Below are 25,854 nucleotides of genomic sequence, written 5' to 3' on the forward strand. Positions count from 1 at the left end.
ACTTAACACATCTAATTTTAATGAAAATCTTCAGAGATTGCCACTTTAAATTAGGTAATATGCAGCTATTTGGCCCAAAATTGGCTTTTATCGACGCAAATGAGCCTCATTGCAGGAATACTCCCCAAATCACAAAGATCAACGCTAACAGCCACACGCAGTCACAGTCGAATTACTATCATGTCCTTTTTGTAGAATCTTTTGTGAATGGGAGCTTCAGACGGGGCCGACGCGGTTGGAAATGATGACCCCGTCCCCATTCTTTATGAAAATCACCTGTCAAGTCAAAAAATGCTTGCTGTGCTGCAAAAACTGTAAAAAAAACATGAATGGAAGCAGGAGAATACTTTGTTGTTTTCACTCGAATTACTTAATTAAACATTGATTTAATCATGGTAGATCGACAAATGCATTAATTATTGAAGCACTGTGCATTTATGGCTTTGGAAATGCTGCTTGTTGTATTGATATCTTTAGTTTTATGATGAATGTTCTCATCAGCTTGATTAACTAAATTCAGGGAGCCTTCACAGAGAGTTTTGGCGAATCAAAAAGCTCTGTAAATGTTGATTTAACGTGAAAAGGGATGTATTCTCAAATGTATCCGCATTCCTCGAGCCGAAACGATAAATGAGGTAATTAACAGAAAACAAATCAGCAACTATTGTCGGACAAAACAAGCAGTTGGGAGCCATCGTCTCGGGTTCTGGGACATGGTGACGGGTATTTTTGGGTATTTTCCTACGCCTGACTGACAGATGGACAGCGACGTCCCATGAGCCAGTGCTGCTGGCATCGCCACAAAAATGAAAATGATCATTACTTGCAGCCCTGGTGTGGCTTCAGAGATTGAGATGTGTGTTTCTGTGTGTTTCTCCACTCGTAGACATCCATCGCTGAGTGTTTGACCTACTTGGACAACGGTGTGGTCTTTGTTGGCTCCAGACTGGGAGACTCCCAGTTAGTGAAGGTAAGCGGCAAGAAAAACACAACTACAACCATTAAAGTCCGGGTGAAGAGATACAGACGCTGTATAAAGTAGATTTAGTACTAAATTGTGGAGTTTGTGTTCAGGAGATGTTTTTTTTTTTTTTCAGAAAGCAATTCCCCACTTCGTTAAAAAAAACATTCAACGCTGATGGGTTTAGAAGATGTGGGCTGAAGTGGCATTCATTTGCTATCTCATCGTTTTGAGTTTATTTCTCCCCCTTACAGAAGTTATCTCTTTTTAAAATATATGTAACGCAGCACTGTCAGCTCTTATCGGCTTTTTCCTGCTGTTATTATGTCGCTCTTTAGTAGTCCACAACCGATCAACATCTCGAACATTACGTTATCAGATTCAGAGCCCTTCATCGGAAACACAACCGGCGTTCGGAGCAGAAGATGCTGCTTATTTTTTCACAAATTTGAAACCTAATTTTCTTTCGTCCCTCCCAAAAAATTTTTATTTACCTCGTGTAGAAACAAATTATGAGGTGTGCTTATGTCAGTGACTACCAGCCAATTCTGACCAATAACATCATGAAAGCCATCCGTCAATCAATGTGCTACATTCTAAGCCCGCCCACTTTTTAGCAGTCCAATCAAATGCCATTTTAGACAGACCGACCGACAGAAAAGCCCCTTTATTGCATCACAATACCACCTTAAGAGGATGCCAAAAACTTTTGATTTAGCTGGACTTTTAAGTTGATGCATTTTCTTTTAACCTTTTACATTTTTATCAACCTGTCATATCGGTAAAATTCTTGACTTCAGTAATGCAATGATTTCATGGAGTATTCCACTTATTTTTGTTTTGTAATTCAAATTGTATTCATTTTAACATTTATACACATTGCAACAAAGAGAGAAACCGTGACACAACATATAAAAAAAAGATTAATTCATGAATTAAAAATGAAATCAACACTTTTAATCATTTTGATATCTTCAGCTTTTAAACAGGATCATTTTGAACAGAAGTGTTGTCCCCATGTGCTCATCCCTTCTCATTGGTTTGTTTTCTCTGCAGCTCAACGTGGACAGCAATGACCAGGGGTCCTATGTGGCGGTGATGGAGACGTTCACCAACCTGGGGCCCATCGTGGACATGTGTGTGGTGGACCTGGAGAGGCAGGGCCAGGGCCAGGTAAAACAACAAAAACAGCTGAATCCTGTGTATTTATGTGGGGGAGAGTATTTTTGCTGGCAACAAAGCAGCAAAAGACATGACACATGTTATATTAAAGCTGCAGATTGAAAGCAAGTCATTTAGATGGAATAAAAGGTTTCTCGGGGCGTTCGCCGGAGGATGTGGACATGACATGGTGATTACTGAAAACCCTCTTAACAGTCACTGGATGCACTTTATAGCTCATGGTGAGTCCCCATCTGTGTTTTTCCTCTTTATTATCCTCTTTGTCACAACCTTCGGGGAGTCTGGGCTTATGCAGGCGGCTTCTTGAGTCGCGTTAACAATGTTTTTGTCAGCAGAATTAAGCATCGTACAGCACAAACATGCCACTGGCCAGAATAGCTTGGGTGAAAGTATTCAGGAGAATCTTGCTGACATCAAATACACAGTGTCCTGTGCCTTTTTTATAGGCAGTCTGGGTGTTCTCCTTTTGTCTAGTCTATTTTATTTTTTTGACAGGGGCCCCTGTACACCCTGGGCCCTTTCCCTTATCCCTGTTTGTACATCGTCCATTCCTTTCCTCGCATCTTAATCCCGCCCACGCGATGATGCGAGCGTAGGAGGGGAGAAGAAGATGCAAAAAAAAAAAAGGAGAGTCATTGTTGCCTCGGAGACGTCAATTTAAAATACGCTGTAGCCAGCTGTCCAATGTCACGCCTCTTTTACGCCTCATGGCTTCCTGAAAACACGTCTGCAGATTGGGGCGCAGCGGGGTATCCACGCATGTAGGATCGCGACGTGCTTCAAGATGCGAGGAGGCGAGGGGAAGCCTATTTTTGCACGTAGATATGATTTAGCTGCATCGATGAAATGCATCTCCGGCACACAAACTTGAAAAACGACAGATTGCCTTGCTGCGTTATTTCCCCCTAATTACATTTACGCCCTTTAAGACTGACGGTGAAGACGTCGTCTCTACATGAATCCAAACGATCCGTCATCTTAAGCTCTCTTCTGTTTACCGAGGTGTGTTTACCGTCAGCGGCTGTCAACCAGTTTTGCATTCAGAATATAATGCAATATAACTGATTTAAAAAAAAAAAATGTTTTGTTGCAATGTCAAGTTTAAAAAGGCAACAAAAAAAGACATTTCATGCTTCTACCCAGTGATGGAATTGGTTTCTGTCTTGTTCCTGTAATTTCGTGTGAATTATTCTTATGTTTGCTGAAATGTCTTTTTTGACATATTGGTAATTTCTAGATTTGAGCACTTGTCCTTTTTTGTATGGACTCAGCGAGGCAGAAGGGTGTGAAACGGTGAAGTAACGACAGCGATGCAGTGCAGAAGGTTTTTGTTGGCAGGGCTTGACACGTGGGCCCTCGGGGTACTTGATGTGGATCCAAAGGCGGCGGTCCACTAGAGCAGGGAGCCTCTCTCTGTGTACAGACCAGCACACAATCAACCACCGACTGTATTCATCCACACACTCCAGCTCATTTCAGTCTGTTGAGGCCCAGAACTAAATCCAATCATTTTTTTGATTTGCCAGTTGCAGTAAATCCAACATTTAACCTGGATAAATGGCGGGGACACGTTCCAATATTTCCCCCGACCTCTCTCACAGATATTATAGATGTGCAAACACAAACGATATTGGGCTTTATGACTGATAAAATAAAATTACAACAAATACACACAACATAATATATGTGCAGATTATGTCAGAGTGTGAGGGCATCTAAGAACACGCTCAGGGGAGTTAGGTGGGTTGCCAGGTTCACAGTGGTTATTTCCATTTGGATAAAGCTGTTGGGTGGCAGGTGGTAGAAACTGAGATTATATGGGCTCTGGTATTAATCCTGTCAGCGCACCATGACTGGATGAATGAGTATCGTTCTGTTGCTCTCCAGTCTGACTGTACAGACCCCAGAATTATGTACACTCAGGGAGCTGGATCTAAACGCCGTTGCCTTGTTTGAACTGGCAATCTCGGGAGCTTTTCATTGAACTGATACTGATTCTCAAACTCTTCACGACTGTTAGTGCTATATCACTGACTTCTGCCAGTACGTCTGTCACAATTTGCACGTTGGATGGAATTTGCTATAAGATCTGGGATTAATGAGAACTGTCAGCATTAATTACTACCAAGGCTTTTGGTCGCAGGTCTACCCGTAGCACTCGAGAGGTACTGAACCCATAGCTAGTACTACATAACTACTAACTTCAAGACGGACAATACTTTGTCAATTGATAGCTGTACATCGGAGCTTTTTCCCAGGGCTTGGAGTTCTGCAGGGGTCTATTCTCGGACCTCTATTATTTAATCTTTACTCGACTGATTGATAATGAAAATAATCGTTATTTGTGGTTAAAAGAAATATCATTAAACTGTGTCCAAATAAGAAAACTACTTAAAATTCAAAAAGGTTTTATACAACAATCAGATTAAAAAAAAATTATAAAGCGGGGCTTTTTCTTTTGTAGTTTGGGCTGTCGAGGATAAGTTATTTCCTGAGATCTTGGAACACAGTATCTGAAATATTGATGATTGCCCAGAAGGGAAGATCAAAGTTGGACCAGGAAGTTGGTCTGTAAACTGTGATGGACAGTTTCTGCCTTTTTTTCCCTCTCTCTTCCAAATAAGTTTGCTACCTTCACTGATCGTCTCACTGCTTCGTTGCCCCTTTACACTTCTTTTTAGCAATGTTGCCTCGTTCACATCTCAGTAATCACTAATGAGTGTGTAATGTATGATGTTGTTATTACAGATGATGTTTAAAACTACAAAGTAAGACCAAGGTTAAAACTGAAACTGGAGTTATCCAGTAAAGCAACAGTCAGGAAACGCCAGTCCTCGCATTCATTTGAATGTGGATATTGCATTTAGGGCCTCTGGGATGCATCACAGCATTTCATCGTCAATCTTTATCTTTTTCACCGTGAGCACCAAAGGGAGGATGCTTTCTTGAAATGGCCACACAAAAAAGCTGCTGGGTGTCGTACGCTCTCTCCACGCTGGGAACAATTTAAAAGAAAGGTGCTCGATATATGGACACAGGCCTTTAGGCTGGAGCGGTTGGCACCGCATGGTAACAAAAAAGAAAATTTGAAAGAAAATCAACTGTTAAACTGGCCAATCAGACCGGAAACACCGGAAGAAAAGCAGCGTGAATGACTGAACCACAATGGAGTGTTACATGAACGTTTCACGTGGAGTCTATCCGTTGTCGGACAAAGCACACGAGAAGCACGGCGTCACGTAAACGGGCCATTTAAGTGACACAGTGCTGCAAAAATAGAAGAGCAAGGAAAGAAATCTCACAAAAAAAATCTCACCCCTCAAACCTTCTTTCAGCTGGTGACGTGCTCCGGGGCGTTCAAGGAGGGCTCCCTGCGGATCATTCGCAACGGCATCGGGATTCACGAGCATGCCAGCATCGACCTGCCGGGAATCAAAGGTTCGTGTGTGTGTGTGTGTGTTTGTGTGTGTGTGTGTGTGTTTTCTTTAAACCCTCTCAAGTCTTGGAACCTGGTTCCCTTATTCTAAAATGACTTGACTCGACAGTTACTTCAACTTGTACATCTGTTAGCCTCGCCAAGACAGCCAGCTGTTGCAGTTCCTGGAGATGTCATAGTTCTTTGGCTATTAGGGATGTTTTGGAAACCCATTTGTTTTCATCGAGCAAACTGATGAGCGCTGCGAGGTCTGCGGCAGTTAGAAGAGTCCAATCAGGTTTGACGGGGGCAGACGCCTCTTCATCCCGGTAAATTGAGGTCCCCCCTCTCCAGACTTGTTGTTTGGTGCTTAGATGAACGGCGCGGGTTAAGGCAAGGTCCTCTCGCACTTGTTAGGCTTCGGCTGTTTTATCGACTGCCTCTGCCCCCCCTGAGAGACAATTATACACTGAGCCAATCAATCGCTCTGAGAGGGATCCGCTACCTGTTAACACCGGACAGATGGACCGGTTTAAGGATCGGCCGGGGACACCGGATAGATGCCGTGCGTTTAGCCGGCTCTGCAGACCAGTGCAGAAAGTAACTTTCCAACCTTTTATCTTCAAGGTCTGTGGCCGCTGCGCTCCGAGGCGGGCAAAGAGACGGACGACATGCTGGTGCTGTCGTTCGTGGGTCAAACGCGGTGAGTGTTCGCCGTAGCGGCACGCCAGATAACTCTGGAGTCATTACCGACATTGTTTTTTTTTTTATAATCTTATCTTCTGGAGTGTGTGCTTTCTCCTCGGTAGGGTGTTGATGCTGAGTGGCGAGGAAGTCGAGGAGACCGAACTCCCTGGCTTCGTGGACAACCAGCAGACGTTTTACTGTGGCAACGTGGCGCATCAGCAACTCATCCAAGTACGTAAACACACACACGTCTCTGGAAATGTAGTGGGCTGTTTGGTTAGTTTAACTCCGACGCTCATTTGATGTCGAGCCGACTCGCTGTATTTGTACATCTTAGTTCAAAGCAGGAATGTCCTCTAATTTCACAGATTCTAAATTAATTATAGTAATAACTTATTCAACTGTTGCCCTTTTTTGCCCCCGATTTAATAAGATGTACTCTGCCGGAGCTGACTCATGCATGATTGAAAAGGGGAGTTGTGAAAATGAAGCAAAAAAAAAAGGACTTCATGTATTTTACAGTTGGAGATGAATATTGCACATATTTAAATTCAGGTTTTTTTTTCTTTAAATGAGGATGAAACCTGTTGGGATTTCTGCCAACCGCATCGACCGTCAACCATACATCACGGTTGTTATGACAACACGGCTTGAGTTTTAACGGCTGGGACAGTTTTACCAACTCCTCCTTGCCTTTCAGAGTTGGTATTCTTACAGTGAATACATTTTCACATTTGCGCTAGTTTGAAAGTTGTTACGCGGCTTGTGTTTTTTCCTTCACTTCAAATGCTAGAAGTTGATATTTATACTTTGAAATATTGAAGCGGCTCGCTGTAGAGTTCGGCTTTAGCTTTGGTCTTCAGTGGTCTTTTAAAGAAAGACTCTGTGGTGGACCGTTTTGGGACTTTTTTTATATATAATTCTTTTTAATCATTTTAATAATATTATACTTTATTTATACAGCACCTTTCATTCAGAGGGAGTAGAGAATTAACGGAAAAGCAAAGCATGGAAACAATTAAACATGTAAAAGATTTAAACAAAGGGTGACAGATAAATAGGTAATGCTGAGTAAAAAAGTTTTCCTTTTAAAAAGGAATTACAGTGGAACGTCACTCAAAGTCAGACTTCCTACTTGTCGCCTTAGAAAATAATATATAAAATAAATTCATAAGTGTGTACACAACATCTGTTTGTTGTTTACGTTTGGTGTCGTGCACCTGGGAACCTCCGAGGTCAGAAGCTTCAAAAAATGACATCACCGGTGGAAATAAAACTTAAATATTAACAGTGTAGTGTGAATCCCGGCACCACTGAAGACTGCTGCAATCTGTATTTGATCAATGCCGCATGGCTCTCCCCATCACGTTATTAAAATTTTAATATTACACTGTATTTCTCTTTAACCTGAGGGTCTTTAAAAAACAACACACCCTGATGTTCACAAGCCTCTTTGGAACATTTGCAGTATAAATACAATCATAGTAACAGGACTTGAAAACACAAACACATTGTTTTGATGTTTCATAAAAGGGATTTGCAGGATCAAACGAATGCTGGACATTTATTATTATATTTTTTTATTCTGCATCGAGCCACATCTGAACGATTGTGTTTTGATTGAAGTGCTGTGTTTTGCCATTAATACATTATAATTCTTTTAATGGTTTTCCAGTGAGCAAAATGTCATCATCCCTGTTTCCATTCACATATTGTTATTTATGCATTGAAAAGCTGTATGGAAACAGCAATATTTGCTTTTAGGCTCTTTTTGAGCCTTTGATGCGCCACATGGATTACAGAAACACCTTTGCTTAATACATGCTGACGTAGTGAACGTTTGACTGAACAACATGAAAGAACAAAGTAATGTATCTTCTCTCCACCATCGAAAATGATCCCATCATTTTTATTTGTAAAGAAAATACAAATCTCTTTGCATCATCATTTCTTGTCAGTCACAAAACAAAATCCTGGCACAGAACAACATAATAAGATTCTACCTCCCAGTCACATCGTCCTTCCTGTCACTTCCCTGAAGTGCCGTGCTGAATATCTTTTTTTGAAATGATGGGGAAAATGATTATAAACTGTTTGCCTGCAGATCACGTCGGGCTCGGTGCGCCTGGTGCTCCAGGAGAGCAAGGCATTAGTGAGCGAGTGGAAGGAGCCACAGGGCAGGAACATCAGCGTGGCGGCCTGCAACCACACTCAGGTGGTGCTCGCCGTGGGACGCGCCCTCTACTACCTGCAGATCCTGGCTGGAGAGCTCAAACAGATCAGGTAGGACGCAGCGTATTGATCTTTTTCTTCTTCGGCTGTATTTGACAGCACTTTGAATTATGTATCATAACCGGAGCTTCTTGTTTTATGACATCTATCACACACTGAGCCGGGATGTCTGGAGATCTCCCGGTGTGCGACGTTACAAAACGTCTGCCATTAAAAGGAAAAGTTAAAATATACGCATTCTCTTTCTTGGTGGGAGTTGGATAAGAAGATTGAGACCGGCAGCCAGATACGTGTACATATTTACCGTACAGACATGAGAGCGCTATCTATCAACCTTCTTATCTAACTCTGGGCAGGCAAGTGAAAAAGCCTCTTCCCCCTAAAATGTCCAACAGTTCATATAAACCCCCGCCATGTCTGTCTGTTTGATGGTGAGACGTTTACAAACTGGGTCAGCTTGCAAGTTCAGAAAAAGCCTCAGAGTAATAACAAGGCAGAAAAAGAACCCTTCAGTTATCCCCGGCTGCGATCTTAATAAAATGCCCTTTAGCTTGTCAGTTAGCCAAGTTATAAATCGGAAAATGCACTACAAATTAGTCTATATACAGTATATATTAGGGATGCACGATAATTATCGGACCGATAATTATCGGCCCGATAATAGGAATTATGACGGCAACCCGATAAATCCGATACAATTATTAATACCTCCGATAATCCGAAGATAGGATGTTTGTGTTAAAACAGCGGGTGGATTGGGATGAGGGACGTTAGTTTTTTTCTAGGCGCCTCCCGTTTAGCATGTGATGTGGTTACAGTGGTATCACAGGTTTCGGAGGAGGGAGTTAATCCACAAATCGAGCGCTCCCTTCTCATGCCTGGCTGTGACGTAGAGGCTGCGAGCGAGTGGAGGAGGAAGACTAGTAAACAAACACGCATGGCGTCTGTAATGTGGGACTACTTCAAAGTTTCTGAGGAAACTGAATCGTTTGCCATTTGTAACAAATGCAATGCAGAAGTTCCAAGAGGAGGGAAAAAGGCATCGAGCTTTAATACATCCAACCTTAAAAGTCACCTCGCACATCACCATCGCTACGACGGTGTGTTAAAAGCGTATGAAGACGCCGGCGCCGCTAAAGAAGCAGCGAGCCCGTAGTTTAGCGTTTTGATGCACGGGTGAAGTAGCGGTCCTTGTACCTCGGGTCCAATATAGTTGAGAGATAATACAGTGGCTTTTCCTCGATGTCACCAAAACGCGTTTCCACTGCTTTTAACGGGGTTTCCTTTGATGTTTTCACTCCGTGGTCTGTTGGTAACGTTTGTTTTAGCAGTCGCGTCAGCGCTTGAATGGAGGGGATCACATCCGCAGTAGTGGCTGTTGCTTTGCTGATATTTCTGCCTCTTACCGTAGTTTACATTTCTGTGTGGATCAGGACCAACAGTTTAATGTAGCAGCACTTGTGTGTGCATATCCCATGCTGCTCAGGGAAAGTTGTCATTGACTGACTGACTCACTTACATATTTATTTGAAAAAAATAAATATTGTCATTTTATTGAAGAGTCAAAACTGTTCTTGGCTTTCTTTTGTTCATAGTAATAATTATCATGTCACTGTGATACATCTGGTTAGGTGTTTGGTAAAAGGCAAAGCTATGCTAAATCTACCTAAGCTTAGTCATTAGTGTTTTTGACCTGAATTTGATCTGAATATACATTCAAAAACGAATAACAATATTATCGGTTATCGGTATCGGTATCGGTCCCGAGGAGCAGAAAGTTATCGATATCGGTATCGGCTTCAAAAAATCAATATCGTGCATCCCTAGTATATATATATATATCTATATTCCCCAATAGTTCACCTTCATTTTCTTTCCCCTTCCCTGATCTGTGGAAAAGTTTGAGATGAGGGATTTGCATCTCATTTTTAAGTAAAAGCGCTGTAGAACTTTATTATATCTCTTGCACGTCGCTGCTGTGGTTTACCCTCGTGGGCCGTCTTTGTGCCGCTGTTACAATAAAACTGCTTTTAGCTTTTACAGGAGCTGGAAAACGAAGGATACACACACACACACACCGCAGAGGAATACATCCAGCTTGTCAAAATGGCCACCAGGCCTGCTGGAAGCTCAAAGTGTTTGTTTGCAGCCTTGAGAGTGTTTGTAACTGATGAACAATGAAAGGGACGCGGTGAAGTGTCTCAGCAGAAACCATGTTTGGCTTACATCAATAAAGCTACGTGAGTCGCAAACTTCTGTAAATACCAGACAGTCATAGATGGATTAAAGGTGCTTACGCAGCTTCTGAAATGCATTTTAGTGTTAAGTACTCAACACACCGTCCAGGGAGCATCCTTACGATGTGTTTGCGTTATTGAGTAGCCTGGTTCTGTTATAGTTTGGATTCAGTTCATCCTCATTTTCATTATAGCTTTGCATTTTTTCATCACATTTAAGATCGAAAATGTTATATTATTAGACGTAATGTTGTCCTACTTCTCTCTGTTGGCCACCAGGGGGCAACTCCTCTCTGGTTGTATAGAAGTCTATGAGAAAATGGTCCTACTTCTCTCTGCTGGCCACCAGGGGGCGACTCCTCTCTGGTTGTATAGAAGTCTATGAGAAAATGGTCCTACTTCTCTCTGCTGGCCACCAGGGGGCGACTCCTCTCTGGATGTATAGAAGTCTATGAGAAAATGGTCCTACTTCTCTCTTGATGTATTATCTCAGTAAACATTGTAAACATGAGTTTATGGTCTCAATCTCTAGTTTCAAGTCTTCTTCAATCCAGCATGATGTTCATTTAGTACATTATGGTCCATTTAGAGTCCACCAGACCAGAAAGCAGAGGATGCTTTAGGGGGGCGGGGCTACCTTGTGATTGACAGGTCCATTTAGAGTCCACCAGACCAGAAAGCAGGGGATGCTTTAGGGGGCGGGGCTACCTTGTGATTGACAGGTCACACCCTCCCTCTCCATCCCATTTTCCATCCCCTGGCATCAGAGAGATTTCAGGGACAGAGAGGTTGTTTACTTGAATACATTAGTCCAGTCTGCCGGACTCATTAATGCTTCATCTCACTTAGGTTTGTGCCAGTTAGAGTCATTGTCCCCAGATATCAGGAGCCAAACCGCATTGATAAATCAACGGCACTGTCCGTGGTGCTGAAGTCGGCAATTGGATTTGTAAATGTGACTCTCTTTTGGATCTATGATATTTTCTAAACTGTACAGCCAGGGAAAGTTTGCAACATGAGGAAGAGCACCATGGTGATTGGCCGTATAATGTGTAACGATGAAAAAGTCGGGCCGTTTAAGACCGTGTGAACTCACAGCTCTGCTTTATTAAAGCTCAAGCTGATAGTGTTGCTAACACATTTGTGCTGCAAGTCATTTTCGTTTCCCTCCGTGTCTCACCTTCCTTTAGTACCACGGAGATGGAGCACGAGGTGGCCTGCCTGGACATCACACCTCTAGGGGAGGGTGGCGGCGAGTCACCGCTCTGCGCGGTGGGACTCTGGACCGACATCTCAGCCCGTGTGCTCAAACTGCCCTGCTTCACGGCGCTGCACAAGGAAATGCTGGGCGGAGGTGAGCAGGGGGGGGGAGAAAAGGGAAGCAGACTTGTAGAGGGAGATGTGCAGACGCAGATAATGTCGAGTCAAGTGGAGTTTCTTTTTTAATAAAAAGGAGAGGTGGGTTTTGTTACATACAGTTAAAGCTCACTCAACCTTGACAAACTACGTCATTTGAAAGCTCTCTCCGTGTGAATCATCGGTGTCGCTCTGACAAAAGTCAAAGAATGACCCAGCAGAGGGAGAAGAAGAGGGTCAGAAACACCTTGTTTTGGTCTCTATAAACTCGTTTTTTAGTGTCACTTACGCTCATTTTAGTCGTTTAATGTTAGGCTTTGTGTGTTGAGTCCACGCTTCCCCGGCCAACACATCGTTCTGCACATAACTTCCTGTAAAACAGCCAATTGCTGCTAATAAGTGAGGTGTAGAGGTGATGATCAAGAGTTGTGAACTGAGTGGACAGAATGTGTAACTATCCATTTTTAATAAGTCCAATAAATAAGCCTAAGGAATGGGTCTGTAATAGTGCAGTAGTAGCTAAAATGGATTCTCCACTTTCTTTAATAGAGGTTAATAGCGTCTCACATTAAGTACTTCTTTTTTTTTTTTTTTTTTAGTACGTGCTGAACATTAACTATGCTGCAAACCCAAGATGCTTTTAGTGCAGCATTTAGCAGCACTTGGAAATTATTTTAAATTATAATGTTTAAATATGCAAGAGGACTTTTTTTTTTTGGTTAAACTTATCAAAAAGTCAGCAGTCGCTGGAGACAAAGTTTCATAACATGGTGAGGCAGCACAGGAAGGACTCTTACCGTCCAATTAGAATGCTTCACCCATGTAGGATATTTCCATCCTCTCTCCCACAGTGTCACACTTTATTTTCCCAAGTGTGTTTGATTGACAGCTGCTCCATGCACAAACTCTACAAACTCTTTCTCTGACTCCCATAACAAGAACTGTCTGACTGCAGACTTAACTTTTTTCATTTTAAAGGCTGTAAACAGGAAACCTTCAAATTAAAGCTAATCTTCTTAGTGTCTATTTTTAGCTCAAGTCTTTTGAAGCAGATGATTGAAACACTGCAGCATTTAACCTGCTGAATTATATCATGTATGGAATTTTTTACTCTTATAGCAACATTTTGCAGACTTTCCTCTTTTTTTTTTTAATGTTGTCGGCTGTCGGCCAACGAGCATTTAATCATAGCCGATGCTGTTTTGATGTGATTTTGCCTGCAGTCAGAGAAGCTGATGTTTGGCGAGCGGAAAAGACAGAAGACTTTATATTCACCCTGCAGCATTCAAATGTTATTTTTTTCCCAAAAAGTTACTGGCCTGTCTGGCCGATAACCCTTATTGATTTTTCTGACAGCGGCTTTTTTAGCGGACATTTATCACGATGGGTGAGTGCAGGAAAAATAAGCTGTTTTCACCGTTTGTGTCCTCAGAGATCATCCCTCGCTCCATCCTAATGACCACATTCGAAGGAAGCTACTACCTGCTGTGTGCGCTGGGAGACGGAGCGCTCTTCTACTTCGGTCTGGACCTGCAGACCGGTACGTCTCTCACACCACCATCACCACCAATGTTTATCATGTTTATCTATTATCATGTTGGATAAGAGCTGCACAAACTCACCAGAATTAAAAAAAACGAGGGCCTCCAGGCAGAGGCAGCTGTCTGAATAGACTGTTGGATCTTTCCCAAAGTCTGGATCGGGACCCACAAGTGGGTCGCAGGAGAGTTTTTATTGTGGGTCGCCAGATAAATTAGCAGAATTTTCTTCCAGTGTTTTATTTTATATTTATATGTGCAGTTCACATTTAAGCCACACGGGGGAGCCAGAATGATTTTACTGCTATGATAATTCTAGCCTACGTCTATTATGAAAGGCTGGCGTATTCTGTTTGTTTAGGAAAAGCATGTTGAGCCTGTTAACGCTGATGAAATATAACTGATGAGAGGAAATGCAAAGAACGAGACGTCCTGCTCATTATGCTTAATTGCATTTATTTAACTAGCATGCATCATTTCTAGGATTCACAAAATGTTTTTACCTAAAGGAATAGGTAGCAGCAGGAAGAATGTGAAAACAGACAGACCTGACATTCAGTCTGTCAAACAAGCATAATGTCAGTTTTAGGCTAACTTTATTTCTGTTAGCGAAGCTCAAGCATGTTGACAGGATCCAACCTGTGTCATCGTGGAAGTGGATTAATCACCTTTCACGTAGCTAACATCAACTCGCTCAGCTAGCTTCATCCCGTGATCGTTTTATTCATCGACTGCTAAAAGAATCGTCCAGAAATCCAATGTTTAAAGGCGTTTTCAGCTCTTGGTTGCAGCTCCGATGGACCTTTTCAGGGTATGATGACGCATTGAGCAGCCTGCAGCAAAGAGCTTCTTATTGACACATCCAATTAAAAACATGATATGCTGCCTTTAAATCCCAGCTATGGGTCAAACTTGATCCTACCTTTTTCTTTGACCGACCTCAGTAGTCCCTTTTGTTAGATGATACCTGCCCGCTAAATGCCTTTAAACCCCAGTTTGTGATGTGGTCTTGCTGTTGTAAATGTTTAGTCTCCAAGCCCGAGACTGTGTGATGTAACTGAAATGACATCACCTCTTCAAGGCGCCCCGAGTGACTATAATTTCCAGTAGTAAAAAAAGTAAATTGCGGTGCCACAGAAAACAATAAAGGAGCGTTTCTTACAGCCTGTGTAGTACTCCCTGGGAAGGGCCCTTTAATTGCTGCACCATTGAATATCTGTCTGTCCGCCTAACTAAAGCCGACTTCAAGGTATCTCCTTCGACCTTTTAAATAGATGCCCCGATAGGAAACATCTCATTTATTCAACCTTTTTATGAGGCCGTGTTAACTGACTAATCAATCAATCGACGAATCGTTCTCCGGCTCCAGTGTCCAGGCGGTCGAAGAAACCCCCTCCCCATGATGCTGTACACGGGGATATGTATTTAATCATCTTCCCATCTTCTTCTCAACTTAATAGGATATTAATGTCCACATGAATATAGTCATTAATGTACTCATCATTTCTTTAATCAGCACATATTCATGACGACTATTAGTTGATGCTTCCATGCAGGACTTGGAGGTGACGGAGGTGAATAAACGAACAACTCGACTACGAACACCCACCTTTTTTTAAACTTTCCATCTCCCCCTCCAGGCGCCCTGAGCGAGCGTAAGAAGGTCACCCTGGGCACCCAGCCCACGGTGCTGAGGACCTTCAGGTCCCTGTCCACGTCCAACGTCTTCGCCTGCTCCGACCGACCCACCGTCATCTACTCCTCCAACCACAAGCTGGTCTTCTCCAACGTCAACCTCAAGGAGGTCAACTACATGTGCCCCCTCAACTCCGAGGGCTACCCCGACAGGTCAGCAGCCCAGCGACGTTGGAGATGCATACAGTCGAGTAGAGCTGTCAATGTCCCTCTATAATACTAATCCAATTTCATTCCAGATTTTTTTCTATATTAAAAATTTTAATTAATATTAACTACACTACACAGGCTTATACGTTGCCAATGCCATTATCGGCAATGTGTTTGTTTTACTTCCTGTCCACTAGAGGGCGTTCCAAAAACATTACCAATAAATATGTTAAATCACCAACAGGTGACACCTTTCTAGATAAGTAATAATTAAGAAAACAAACACGTTGCCGTTCTCCTGGGGATGCTGGGTCCCCGTTGCCATGGCTACGCCCTCCTCGTCTCACCGTCGGCTCTACTTTCACGTTCTCACGTACATCCTGCTGTCGGTCTCGTTCCAAGTGAATCAGCCGATGGAGACGCGGGTCGATCTAGCTAGCAGTTTAGCAGCATGATGCATCTTTGTCATGACGTCATCGCTTCTAGAGCTCCGTCCATATCTTTGTTTCATTTCACCGAGTTATCGCCACTGTCGGCCATTTCTGATGGTGAGATTGTGATTCAGAAAACTTTATTGTTCATCAGACTTCATGTGTCAAAAACATACATTTATGCGATGTGTTAGAAAACACAAACAAAATTTAAAAACCGAATACTACTATTAGTATAGATTTTTTTACTATTACCGACTTTCGCCTCGTTTCCTAATGCTGTGCTTTACTTTCCAGTCTGGCTCTGGCCAACAACAGCACCCTGACCATCGGCACCATCGACGAGATTCAGAAGCTCCACATCCGGACCGTTCCCCTCTACGAGTCTCCCAGGTCAGTCCCGTCGTCTTCTACAAACGTACAGTGTGTTCCTTTAATTTGCCCCCTCTCCCCCCTTTGTTTCAAGTGACAACCCCGACTCGAGGTTATTAAATAAGTCATTAAAAGGTTGTGTTTTACAGGCAGAGAACAGAGAGCCGCCTCCCAGGCCGCCGCCGCCGCCTTCTCGTCTTCAGCTTAACCTTGTTTGCTCTTTCCATGTTTACCAGCGTCTCCCTTCACCTTCTCTCTCCCTCTGTGAACGTCCCACCAGGCGAATCTGCTACCAGGAGGTCTCCCAGTGTTTCGGCGTTCTATCCAGCAGGGCGGAGATCCAGGATGTGAGCGGCACCACATCTGCCGCGCGCCCCAGCGCCAGCACTCAGGTACCCTGGTGCTGTGTTGTGTTTCGGGCTAATAAACACCCGAGGGCTTGTTTGTTTGGTGTTCTTTTTTGCATTCTTATCAAACGAGCAAGCGCTCACTAAGAACATTATTTATAGCGTGAGACTGGGAACTTGTCAGGACAACAAAATATCTTGTTGTTCGTCACTGTCTGCTGGAGCTGGGTTTTATAAACCCGGGCTTTAAATCTTAATGCCGTTGTGTTGGGACTGATTTACGCTTTAAGTCTGAAGAGTCGTAGCCTGAGCATAATTTAACCTCTTACCTGAAGGTGTTCTTTAGAGTTTTTACCGGATAATTAAACCCCCAAATGTATTATTAAGTGCAATTATCATCATGGCCAGGAGGATCATGCTGTTGCTGCTGCTGTGAGTGAGTGTGCACCTCCGTGTCTTTCCGGCTAATCTCACATTCTGCTGCAGCGAACTGCATCATATTTTGGTCACCTTTCTGCCTGCTCACAGGCCCTTTCTGTGGTTTCAGTGACTCCCACGCTCACCAACCGGCTTTAATTGCCCGTTTTATACTACTTTGGACTACCTGCTGACTCTTCCCTCACTACTCTTAACTCTTATGAAACGAATCCGAGCCAATTGCCTGCATGCATCGCTAATTATTTTTCGGTTTTAATGAAGTCGTCTCGGGCACACCTGGCAGAGATCTGCACTCGAGGCAGTGCACTTTCATACTTATTACAGTTTTACAATATGTTGTCTTGTGTTTTTCACTTCGGAGAAACGTAGGTCGTAAGAATGAAGCATACTCTAAATTTGACTGCTGTTTTAGTTCATGTTCTATTATACGTTATTATCTGTCCTTGGTTGGTTGACAATGAGCTGATGAAGAAGGAATAGCGGGGCCGACGTTCAAAAGAGACTTGGAGAGATAATCAAATAGTCCTTTGTGCCAGATTTATAGCGACAGCATGTGTGGTGAGTTTGGCTCTGGAGCTTCCCCCCCCCCCCCGAGGGGGCAGGTGTGTACTTTTTTATTTTTGTTTTGTGGAAACAGAGCAGAGCCAGAGCCTCTCACATGTGACGACCAGAAAGATGTTTACCTGATTTTAAATGCTGCCACATCTGCTGCTCCAGATGGTGCTGTCCGTGCGGTGGAGCTCACACGGAAATAGAGATTTGAATTGCATCGTGTCCTTTTATTCGGTTTCTCCTGTGTTTACCTCTCCTCTTTGTCCCGTCTCATCATCATAATAATCTCTGCATCCTTCCAGGCTCTCTCCAGCAGCATGAGCTCCAGCAAGCTCTTCCCCAGCAGCACTTCTCCCCACGAGACCTCCTTTGGCGATGAGGTGGAGGTTCACAGTCTGCTGGTCGTGGACCAGCACACCTTTGAAGGTGAGACAGCCGGGCGGATCACATTTGCATTTCATCTCACAATGAAACCAAACTTTTTACATGCTCATTTCATTTTTACAAAATCCTCCTTAGTTGTAGCTCATGTTCTATTAGTTGTTGTTTTATTCTTGGTGTTTAGAATATAATTAATATCTTGTATGGAAAGGAGAGCTACAGCATGGACTGGTATCTGAGCATTGGATGACATTGGATTTAAAAAAAACACTCACAATAAGTTGATTTTGATGAAGTAAGTTGTAAATATCATCACAAGTGACTTGAAAAAACTGTCTTTTCAATTCAGTGAAAAATACAACCTGAATTTAAAAAATACGCTATGCAAAAATAGTTTTTATTTATTTTAGGGCTGTCAAAGTTAACGCGTTAATAACGCGTTAACGCAACATCCTCTTAACGCCGTTAATTTTTTTTAACGCGCGATTAACGCTCGGTATTTAAAAAAAAAAAAAAACGCGCATTGTATGATTTATGGCCGTCGGTGGCACCTGTAGTCTTGATCCAGAGGGAAGGTGCCTGAAAAGCCGTGCAATGCATTCTGGTGGCGTTGCGGCGAATGTCGAGAGACGGCGCGCGAGTTGGCCGCTCCTCATTTGCCTAAAGTATAAGTCGAATCTACTTTATGCTAATCAGAGGCGCCGGGCTCGACTCACCGCCTCGGGAACGCTCGCAAAAAATTGTTGTTTAAAGCAGAGCGCCTGTCAATCATCCTCTAGTGGCAGCCCACCAAGCGTGCAATACTGGGAAGCGGCGCGTCCACACGCGTTTAAAATCGATTTGTGAACGGCAAATTCACCTTCAAAAGACTGCCGGATGGTTCAGTCGATAAGACCAAAGTCATCTGCGCGTACTGTGGGTATGAAATGAGCTACCATAGAAGTACGTCCAGTCTGAGATATCACTTGCAAGCCAATGCACTTATATCCTAACTGTACTTATCTCCTGTTACACTATCTCCTGTGACATGTTCACTTTAATTGTTTGTGATATATTCTTATAACCCTGTTTTGATCCCATGTTTTGGTAAGGGGATATTTAAAGTGTTAAATAAACATTTTCATAAATCAAGTATATTTGCCCTTATGTTGTCAAAAGTATTAAGAATATGAAAAAAATACATTAAGGTACATTTAGAAGAAGAAAAAAAAATGTGCCAAAAAATGCGATTAATTTGCGATTAATCGCGAGTTAACTATGGACAAAATGCGATTAATCGCGATTAAAAAAATCAATCTTTTGACAGCCCTAATTTATTTATTCATCCTTATTTATGCAGGGAGACCTTATGATTATGATTTTTTACTAAAAAAGATTTCTCCTGTCTTTGACATTTTCTTGTTATTTTATTAAGAAAATGTAAAGGAAAAACCTGCATGTTAATGTGTCATTTTGAGCATATTTTGATGAAGATTGTAATAATATGGCAATTATTTTTTGCCAGGATACTCGTGCCATGAAATATTCATATTGCCCCCAGCCTCCTACGTCATTAAAGCACCACAATCCCTCCGTCACACACTCGGAGGCTCCGCTGTCCTTCGGTTTATTCAAGCATTCCATGTTCAGGATTCTGCAGCACCGTTTTATTTCTTATTGATTAAGTGTGTGTTTTATGCATGTTTGTAATCCTGAGAGGGGTAAAAAAAAAAAAAAAACTCATCAACAATGAATTAAGCATTACCAAATACCAAAATTGAATATCAAGTAGCTTCCCAAACGAACCGATAACTGAAGAGTGAAAGTTTTGTGTTCAGCTCGAACGCTCACTGAGACTTTTTCTAACGTAACGTGACGACGAACACGCTTGGCGTCATGCGGACCGTTTCCACAACCACGTCGAAGGCCCACTGAGTGTGGTGGGCTTTTGCATTCTGTTTTGCATTGCAAATTCCACTGCGTCAAGCCTTTTTAGAAAGAGTTACCACGCCGGCATACATTAGCGTAGGTTATATGTTAATGATATGTAAATACGGGACTGGTTCAGCACATTGTGTCCGCGGCTGACTCCAATTTATCAGCGTGCGATCGTATAACCTGGATGTCCTGAGATCTTCATCAATCAGATGTGGAGATGTTCTTATGCATCCGCTCTGTGAAAAACTCTTCTGGGACGCCGTCATTTAAGAATAAATGCGTTGTTGTTATACGTGCTGTAAGCAGTTAGTCACTGAGACGCCACTGAAATGTGCCGTTGTTTCTAATAAGATTTGTCTATAATGAGCACCGCGGTCTGAATCACACACAACTTACACGCCTCGCGTTCTTCGGCTGCTGTGTAATCCACGCCGGCGTTGCCAGATGTCCAAAGGACGCGTAATTATCTGCATGTCTGCATGTTATGGCTCGTTGCCAGTACCTTTCACCAGATACCACTTCATTCTGTTTAGGATTTAAGTCAAAATAAAAAACACTCATACAAAATGTAAGGGAGAGGGAGAGAGATAAATAAAAATAAAGGAATAATGACGAGCAGCACTCTTTAAACAATATCATGGCAATGATGGATGTGGAGCATTTCAGTTTATTATGTCATCAGGTCAGTTTACAAACAGACTTCCTAGTTGCAGGTGTTTTTATCCCCAAAATAAAAAGGCTTAGATCGCTGGGGGTCGCTTGGTTTTTAAGGGGTGTCAGACAGCGTTTTTAAAACAATATATGGATAAATAGCTGGTATTTATCTCATAATTATATGAATTTCTGTCAAACAACTAACAACAAGCTGTGTTCACAGATCGTTCCCTCCCTACAGTGTTGTTGTCAAATAGAAGCCGTACACATTTAAATGAATACAAACGACGGCTGTATTCAAAGTTCCTACAAATAAAACACAGGAATATTTTATTCACTTACACACTTTAAGGACTTCATCTTCTGTATTGCCGGAACTATTTCTAATTTCTATTGTCGATGTCTTCATAAAACATCTAAAAATTACTTAAATTTGCAAACACTTTGTGTGATTTTATTGTTTTATCAATCCTATTACTTCTTAGTCTTGAAACTTTTCATGAATACTGTAATTTTTTCTTTTTTAAATTCTGATATATAATAACAGGAGAGGTATCTCCATCTGCTATTTTTGGCTTCTTACCTGTCCTGTTTTATTTATCCATGTTTTATTTATATAAATGTAATAGAAATGAAGTATCTATAGGCCGCTGGTTAGTGATAATGTGTAAACCCTGTTAATCAGGTAGTATAAAGGTGTGTTCTCATCTCCGTCAGTCCTCCATGCCCACCAGTTCCTCCCCAGCGAGTACGCCCTCAGCATGGTGTCCTGTCGTCTGGGGAAAGACCCGTCGGTCTACTTCATCGTCGGCACCGCCATGGTCTACCCGGACGAGGCGGAGCCTAAGCAGGGCCGCATCATCGTCTTCCACTACACCGACGGTGAGTCGCTCCGTGCGGTCTCCTCATCCATCTCCTTGTGATCTCGTTTTACCCTTCACCTGGTTTCATTTTCTCCTCCCCGCCCTCCCTGCTTCTTCTTTCCTCTCCCTCCTTCACTGACACTTTGTCCTACGATGCTCTTGTTTCTCCCACCCTCACTTAATCATGTTCTTATCACTTCTTATCAGGCTTTTCTCTTTTCCCGCCGCTGATTCCCCCTTTCATTTTCCTTTTACACCCTGTCCCTCTCAAGGTCCATTGCTTGCCTTTCATTTATCCTCCTCCTCCAGCTTTTCATTCCAGCGTCGTCCTTATTCCAAAGCTCTCACAAACGTATCCTCCCGTTTCACTGCGACTGACCGGGCGCTGTGCTCTCTCCCTGCAGGGAAGCTGCAAACCGTGGCCGAGAAGGAGGTGAAAGGAGCCGTCTACTCTATGGTGGAATTCAACGGCAAACTGCTGGCCAGCATCAACAGCACAGTGAGTGGTGCTTGACCTTTTCAGCCAGACGTATCCAACACTTGACTTATGCTTGCTGAAACACCAGTTCATGTACAATATTTAAAGAGAAGTTTAGCTTGGAGATTATGTATATTTGTTTTGTTTTTTTACCTCACTTACTTTTCATAAAGTCTTAAGACTCGGCACTTAAAAAAGGTGCTGACAAGTCGATTGCCGCACTTAGCTGCTTATTTACCTCCTATATGATAATTTATCATCCTGTCTAGCGATTTTGAATCACTCAATTCTGCTTCTATTTTTACATCCGAGGTCAATCCAAGGTCATCCAAATACAGTTTCTAATATTATATGAAATCCTTTATTAGGAATAACCCCTTGAGACGTGCCATCTCGTTTTCGAGGGGTTCCCAGAAATAGGGATGGGATCCAGTATCGATATCAGGTCCCGATGTGATGTAATCCACTTATCAGATCTCAGACTGATCAATATACTTCACTTCACCGCCAACCGCTTATCCGGGACTAAACTATGTGATCGCGATGGAGAACGTCGGACAGTTTATTCTTTTGTTTTCTAGCTCACAATAGTTTAAAACTTCTCAGAACTCAACCTCTGGATGTGTTTTTTGTAGCGTGTGAAGAAAATCGGTGCCTCGGTTTATTTTGAAGTGTAATATCTAAATATATATGCATCCCGTTAGATTTCTCAACACTTGACTTACAGTGTGATGGAAACACCCCCCCCCCCCCCCCTCCCCCGCTGTGCTGTAATGCCGCCCTCATCCACACTGAGCTATAGACGGATTAAAAGCATTAAGAGCTTGAAAAGAAGCTTTGTCTTGAGATGTCGGGAATGAAATGGTGTGATGGGTGAGATTTGTGGAGCTCGTCACACAGCGAAATGCCCACTGTGCCACTTCCTTTCATTTGACACGTTTCCTGATTCAATTGGACTTCAAATATTTCAACTATTTAAATGTCAAAAATCTGAATTAAATCAAATTCAGTCGTTCATTTGTCAGCAGCCTCAGTGGAACATAAGTACAATAGCTGACTTTTTCTGTGAAATGCCATAAAACACATACTTAAATGACTTGTTTTAATAATTAGACCTACTGGATCTTTATCCTTCCTCTGACATTCTCTCTCATTTCCAAAGAAAAACTAATTCCAGCAGACTTCGCTGCATTAGACATCGCAGGAGTGCTAAAACTGGCTGATGATTACACGGCACTCATTTCAGTTTGGGAGTGATAAGAACGTAACAAGGTGACTTTGTGGAATACAGACTAAATGTAGATGAGCATACTTATATTAAAGGGATGATTAGAGAGAGAAATATGTTTATTTTTAGGTTTCTTGCCAAGAATTAAAGGAGAAAATCAGTTGGATCAGCTCGCCTGGCTCTGTATAACATTAGTTAAAAACAAAATCTGCAATTCATATGGTGTGGTTTGTTCAGTCCTTTGTCCTGATGATCAAATATTCACCGCTAATATCAGTTTGCAGGCTAGATAGCCAGTTAGCAGCAAATTAAATGTTAATATACCTGCAACACAGACATGCATGCACTCCTCCAGGGACTGTGTTGTTATTATACCTGATATCGACCTTTTGTTCCTCCCTTCCATAATAAAACACTATTAACAATACAATCTCAAAGACTACGAAAACAAACACAGATAAGCGTACAGGTTTTTTTTTCTTTAGGTTATTCGGATCCTAAACTGTAACCAATACAATAAACAAGTCATAAATCAGATGTCGGCCCCTGGATGCGGTTCATTGCTGTAATACACAGTGAAATTAGGAGGATTTGTCCCTTAAAGTATCATAAAAAAAAAAGATGCAGCCCAAAGTGCTTCACATAAAAGATGAAGATGAATAAATAAACAGGATAATAGAACAAAGAAAAAGTGGATACACTTTTTATAAAAAATATAAAAACACTGGGGAGAACATAAAGGAATAAAAAATGTGAAAGACGATATTATATATGAAAGCTACATTACATTAAAAATATTGTGATTTCTCTTCTAACATGAAACCAACTGAGCTTCTAAGATCAAGCGGAGGATATGTTTTTTTTGTTCATTTAATGATATTATTTGAAACATCCCTGAGCTCTGAATATCCTCACATCTGAATCTTTGATGTCACTGTACCTTCATGGAGGGGTTTTCAACAACTCATCATGTGAGCAGATATTATATCCAGAGATGCTCCTCCAACACCCTTTTATTCTTTTTGAAATCGTTGCACAGATCATGTGAAACGGTGAGTTTAATTAGCCGTTAACTAGTCACATAATGTGGCAGCTGATTGCACGGTCCGTTAATCAACACTCTCTGAGGCGCGTCGGAGTGAGAGCAACTTTAAACACATCATCGATAACGCCGCGGCTAATTGCTGCTCCTCCACCTTTTATTATGGCAGCTTGCGTGACAGCATGACGTGACTTTTGTTTTCGTGTCCCCAGGTCCGTCTGTACGAGTGGACGGCCGAGAAGGAGCTCCGGACCGAGTGCAACCACTACAACAACATCATGGCTCTCTACCTGAAGACCAAGGGGGATTTCATCCTGGTGGGGGACCTGATGAGGTCCGTGCTGCTGCTGGCCTACAAACCCATGGAGGGCAACTTTGAAGAGGTGAGGATTATTTTTATAAGCTCTAAAGGGCAAACAATTGGAGGATTATGTGTCTGTGCTGTCTGCCGAAAGGAGAGCGGAAACACCCAAAGTCCACCGGGTTTTTTAAAATAGGTAGCAGCTTTCTTTCTTTTTTCATTTTTACACATAACCGGATGGCATCACACATCAAACGGATATTTGGTTGCCGTCTGTTTATCCACACTTGCATGTTTTAGTTTGAGTGTGTTTTCTCTCTCTTTCTCTACAAAGCATTGTAGCTGACATATATACCCCCCGGCCTTTTGATGAGCGGAGTGTTCAAATTGATTTGCGGTGGATAGATGAAGAGATTTGAGGAGGAGTCACGCGCCTCACTGTTGTGAAGGCCCGTGTGTGTGTGTGTGTGTGTGTGTGTGTGTGTGTGTGTGTGTGTGTGTGTGTGTGTGTGTGTGTGTCTGTGTGTGTGTCTGTGTGTGTGTGTGTGTGTGTGTGTGTGTGTGTGTGTGTGTGTGTGTGTGTGTGTGTGTGTGTGTGTGTGTGTGTGTGTGTGTGTGTGTGTGTGTGTGTGTGTGTGTGTGTCTCTCTCTCGTGAGGAGGAAGGACTCTGAATTTATTCAGAAACAGAACATACGGATGCCTCAAAGTGTTGAATGCGGCGTTCTTACATTTCCAAGTGATTCTGTCCTTGAAAAATTCCAACACTGTCACCAAAACTCAACCTGTTGGGTTCAGTTAAAATAACCGTTTGTTTGGATTGGATTCACAGCTTTAACACCAGCCCCAAACAAACACATGGAGATCTGTGGGACTCTGGGACGTTATCACACATCATCAAAAGCTAAACTGCTAATAAATCCCATTTGCTGAGCGTGAAACCTGTTCAGGAAACGATCTTCTGATGCGCGTATTTAACCAATTTATTCAAATCAACACGTATGCACTGATTAACGGGTCCAAAGCTGTTGAAGCTGCTGTGCTTGAAGACAACTGCGTATTCTGTGTCAGTTTAAGTCCATTGGAAGGTGTGCGACAGCGATCCAGCAGTAATACGCCTCGTCTGCCCGTCTGTCTGCTCCCCTACGGCGTTCACATCTGGGAGTTTGTGACGGGGATTTGTTCAGTCCTGCTGTTTCTACCTGCTAATCATCACTCATGATAACAAGCGGCTGATGTGCAGTATAATAATAATAATAAGAATAATTAGAATCTGTCATTTCTTTGTGAGCTTCTCAACACTGATTTGAATGGGATTTGATTTCCCAACGTGAGTCCTGATGATGCCAGATGACAGTCGCTGAGATGATCCAATCAGCCTGTCCGTCTGTATAAATAC

General features: G+C 42.4%; 1 protein-coding gene across 1 annotated transcript in view; it reads left to right on the plus strand.

The window, feature by feature from the left end:
- Positions 1–25,854, plus strand: part of ddb1 (damage-specific DNA binding protein 1) — a 47,310-nt gene that overhangs the window by 10,522 nt on the left and 10,934 nt on the right. Inside the window, exons 8-22 of the mRNA XM_084012973.1 lie at positions 887–970; positions 2,018–2,134; positions 5,479–5,581; positions 6,186–6,261; positions 6,368–6,476; positions 8,350–8,528; positions 11,905–12,068; positions 13,503–13,610; positions 15,249–15,456; positions 16,182–16,277; positions 16,537–16,648; positions 17,896–18,019; positions 21,263–21,427; positions 21,813–21,907; positions 24,369–24,539. Of these exons, the coding sequence (XP_083869099.1) occupies positions 887–970; positions 2,018–2,134; positions 5,479–5,581; positions 6,186–6,261; positions 6,368–6,476; positions 8,350–8,528; positions 11,905–12,068; positions 13,503–13,610; positions 15,249–15,456; positions 16,182–16,277; positions 16,537–16,648; positions 17,896–18,019; positions 21,263–21,427; positions 21,813–21,907; positions 24,369–24,539 (1,911 nt within the window). The remainder of the gene's footprint in view (positions 1–886; positions 971–2,017; positions 2,135–5,478; positions 5,582–6,185; positions 6,262–6,367; positions 6,477–8,349; positions 8,529–11,904; positions 12,069–13,502; positions 13,611–15,248; positions 15,457–16,181; positions 16,278–16,536; positions 16,649–17,895; positions 18,020–21,262; positions 21,428–21,812; positions 21,908–24,368; positions 24,540–25,854) is intronic.

Source organism: Eutrigla gurnardus (assembly GCF_963514095.1).
Source record: "Eutrigla gurnardus genome assembly, chromosome: 1".
Classification (NCBI taxonomy): domain Eukaryota; kingdom Metazoa; phylum Chordata; class Actinopteri; order Perciformes; family Triglidae; genus Eutrigla; species Eutrigla gurnardus.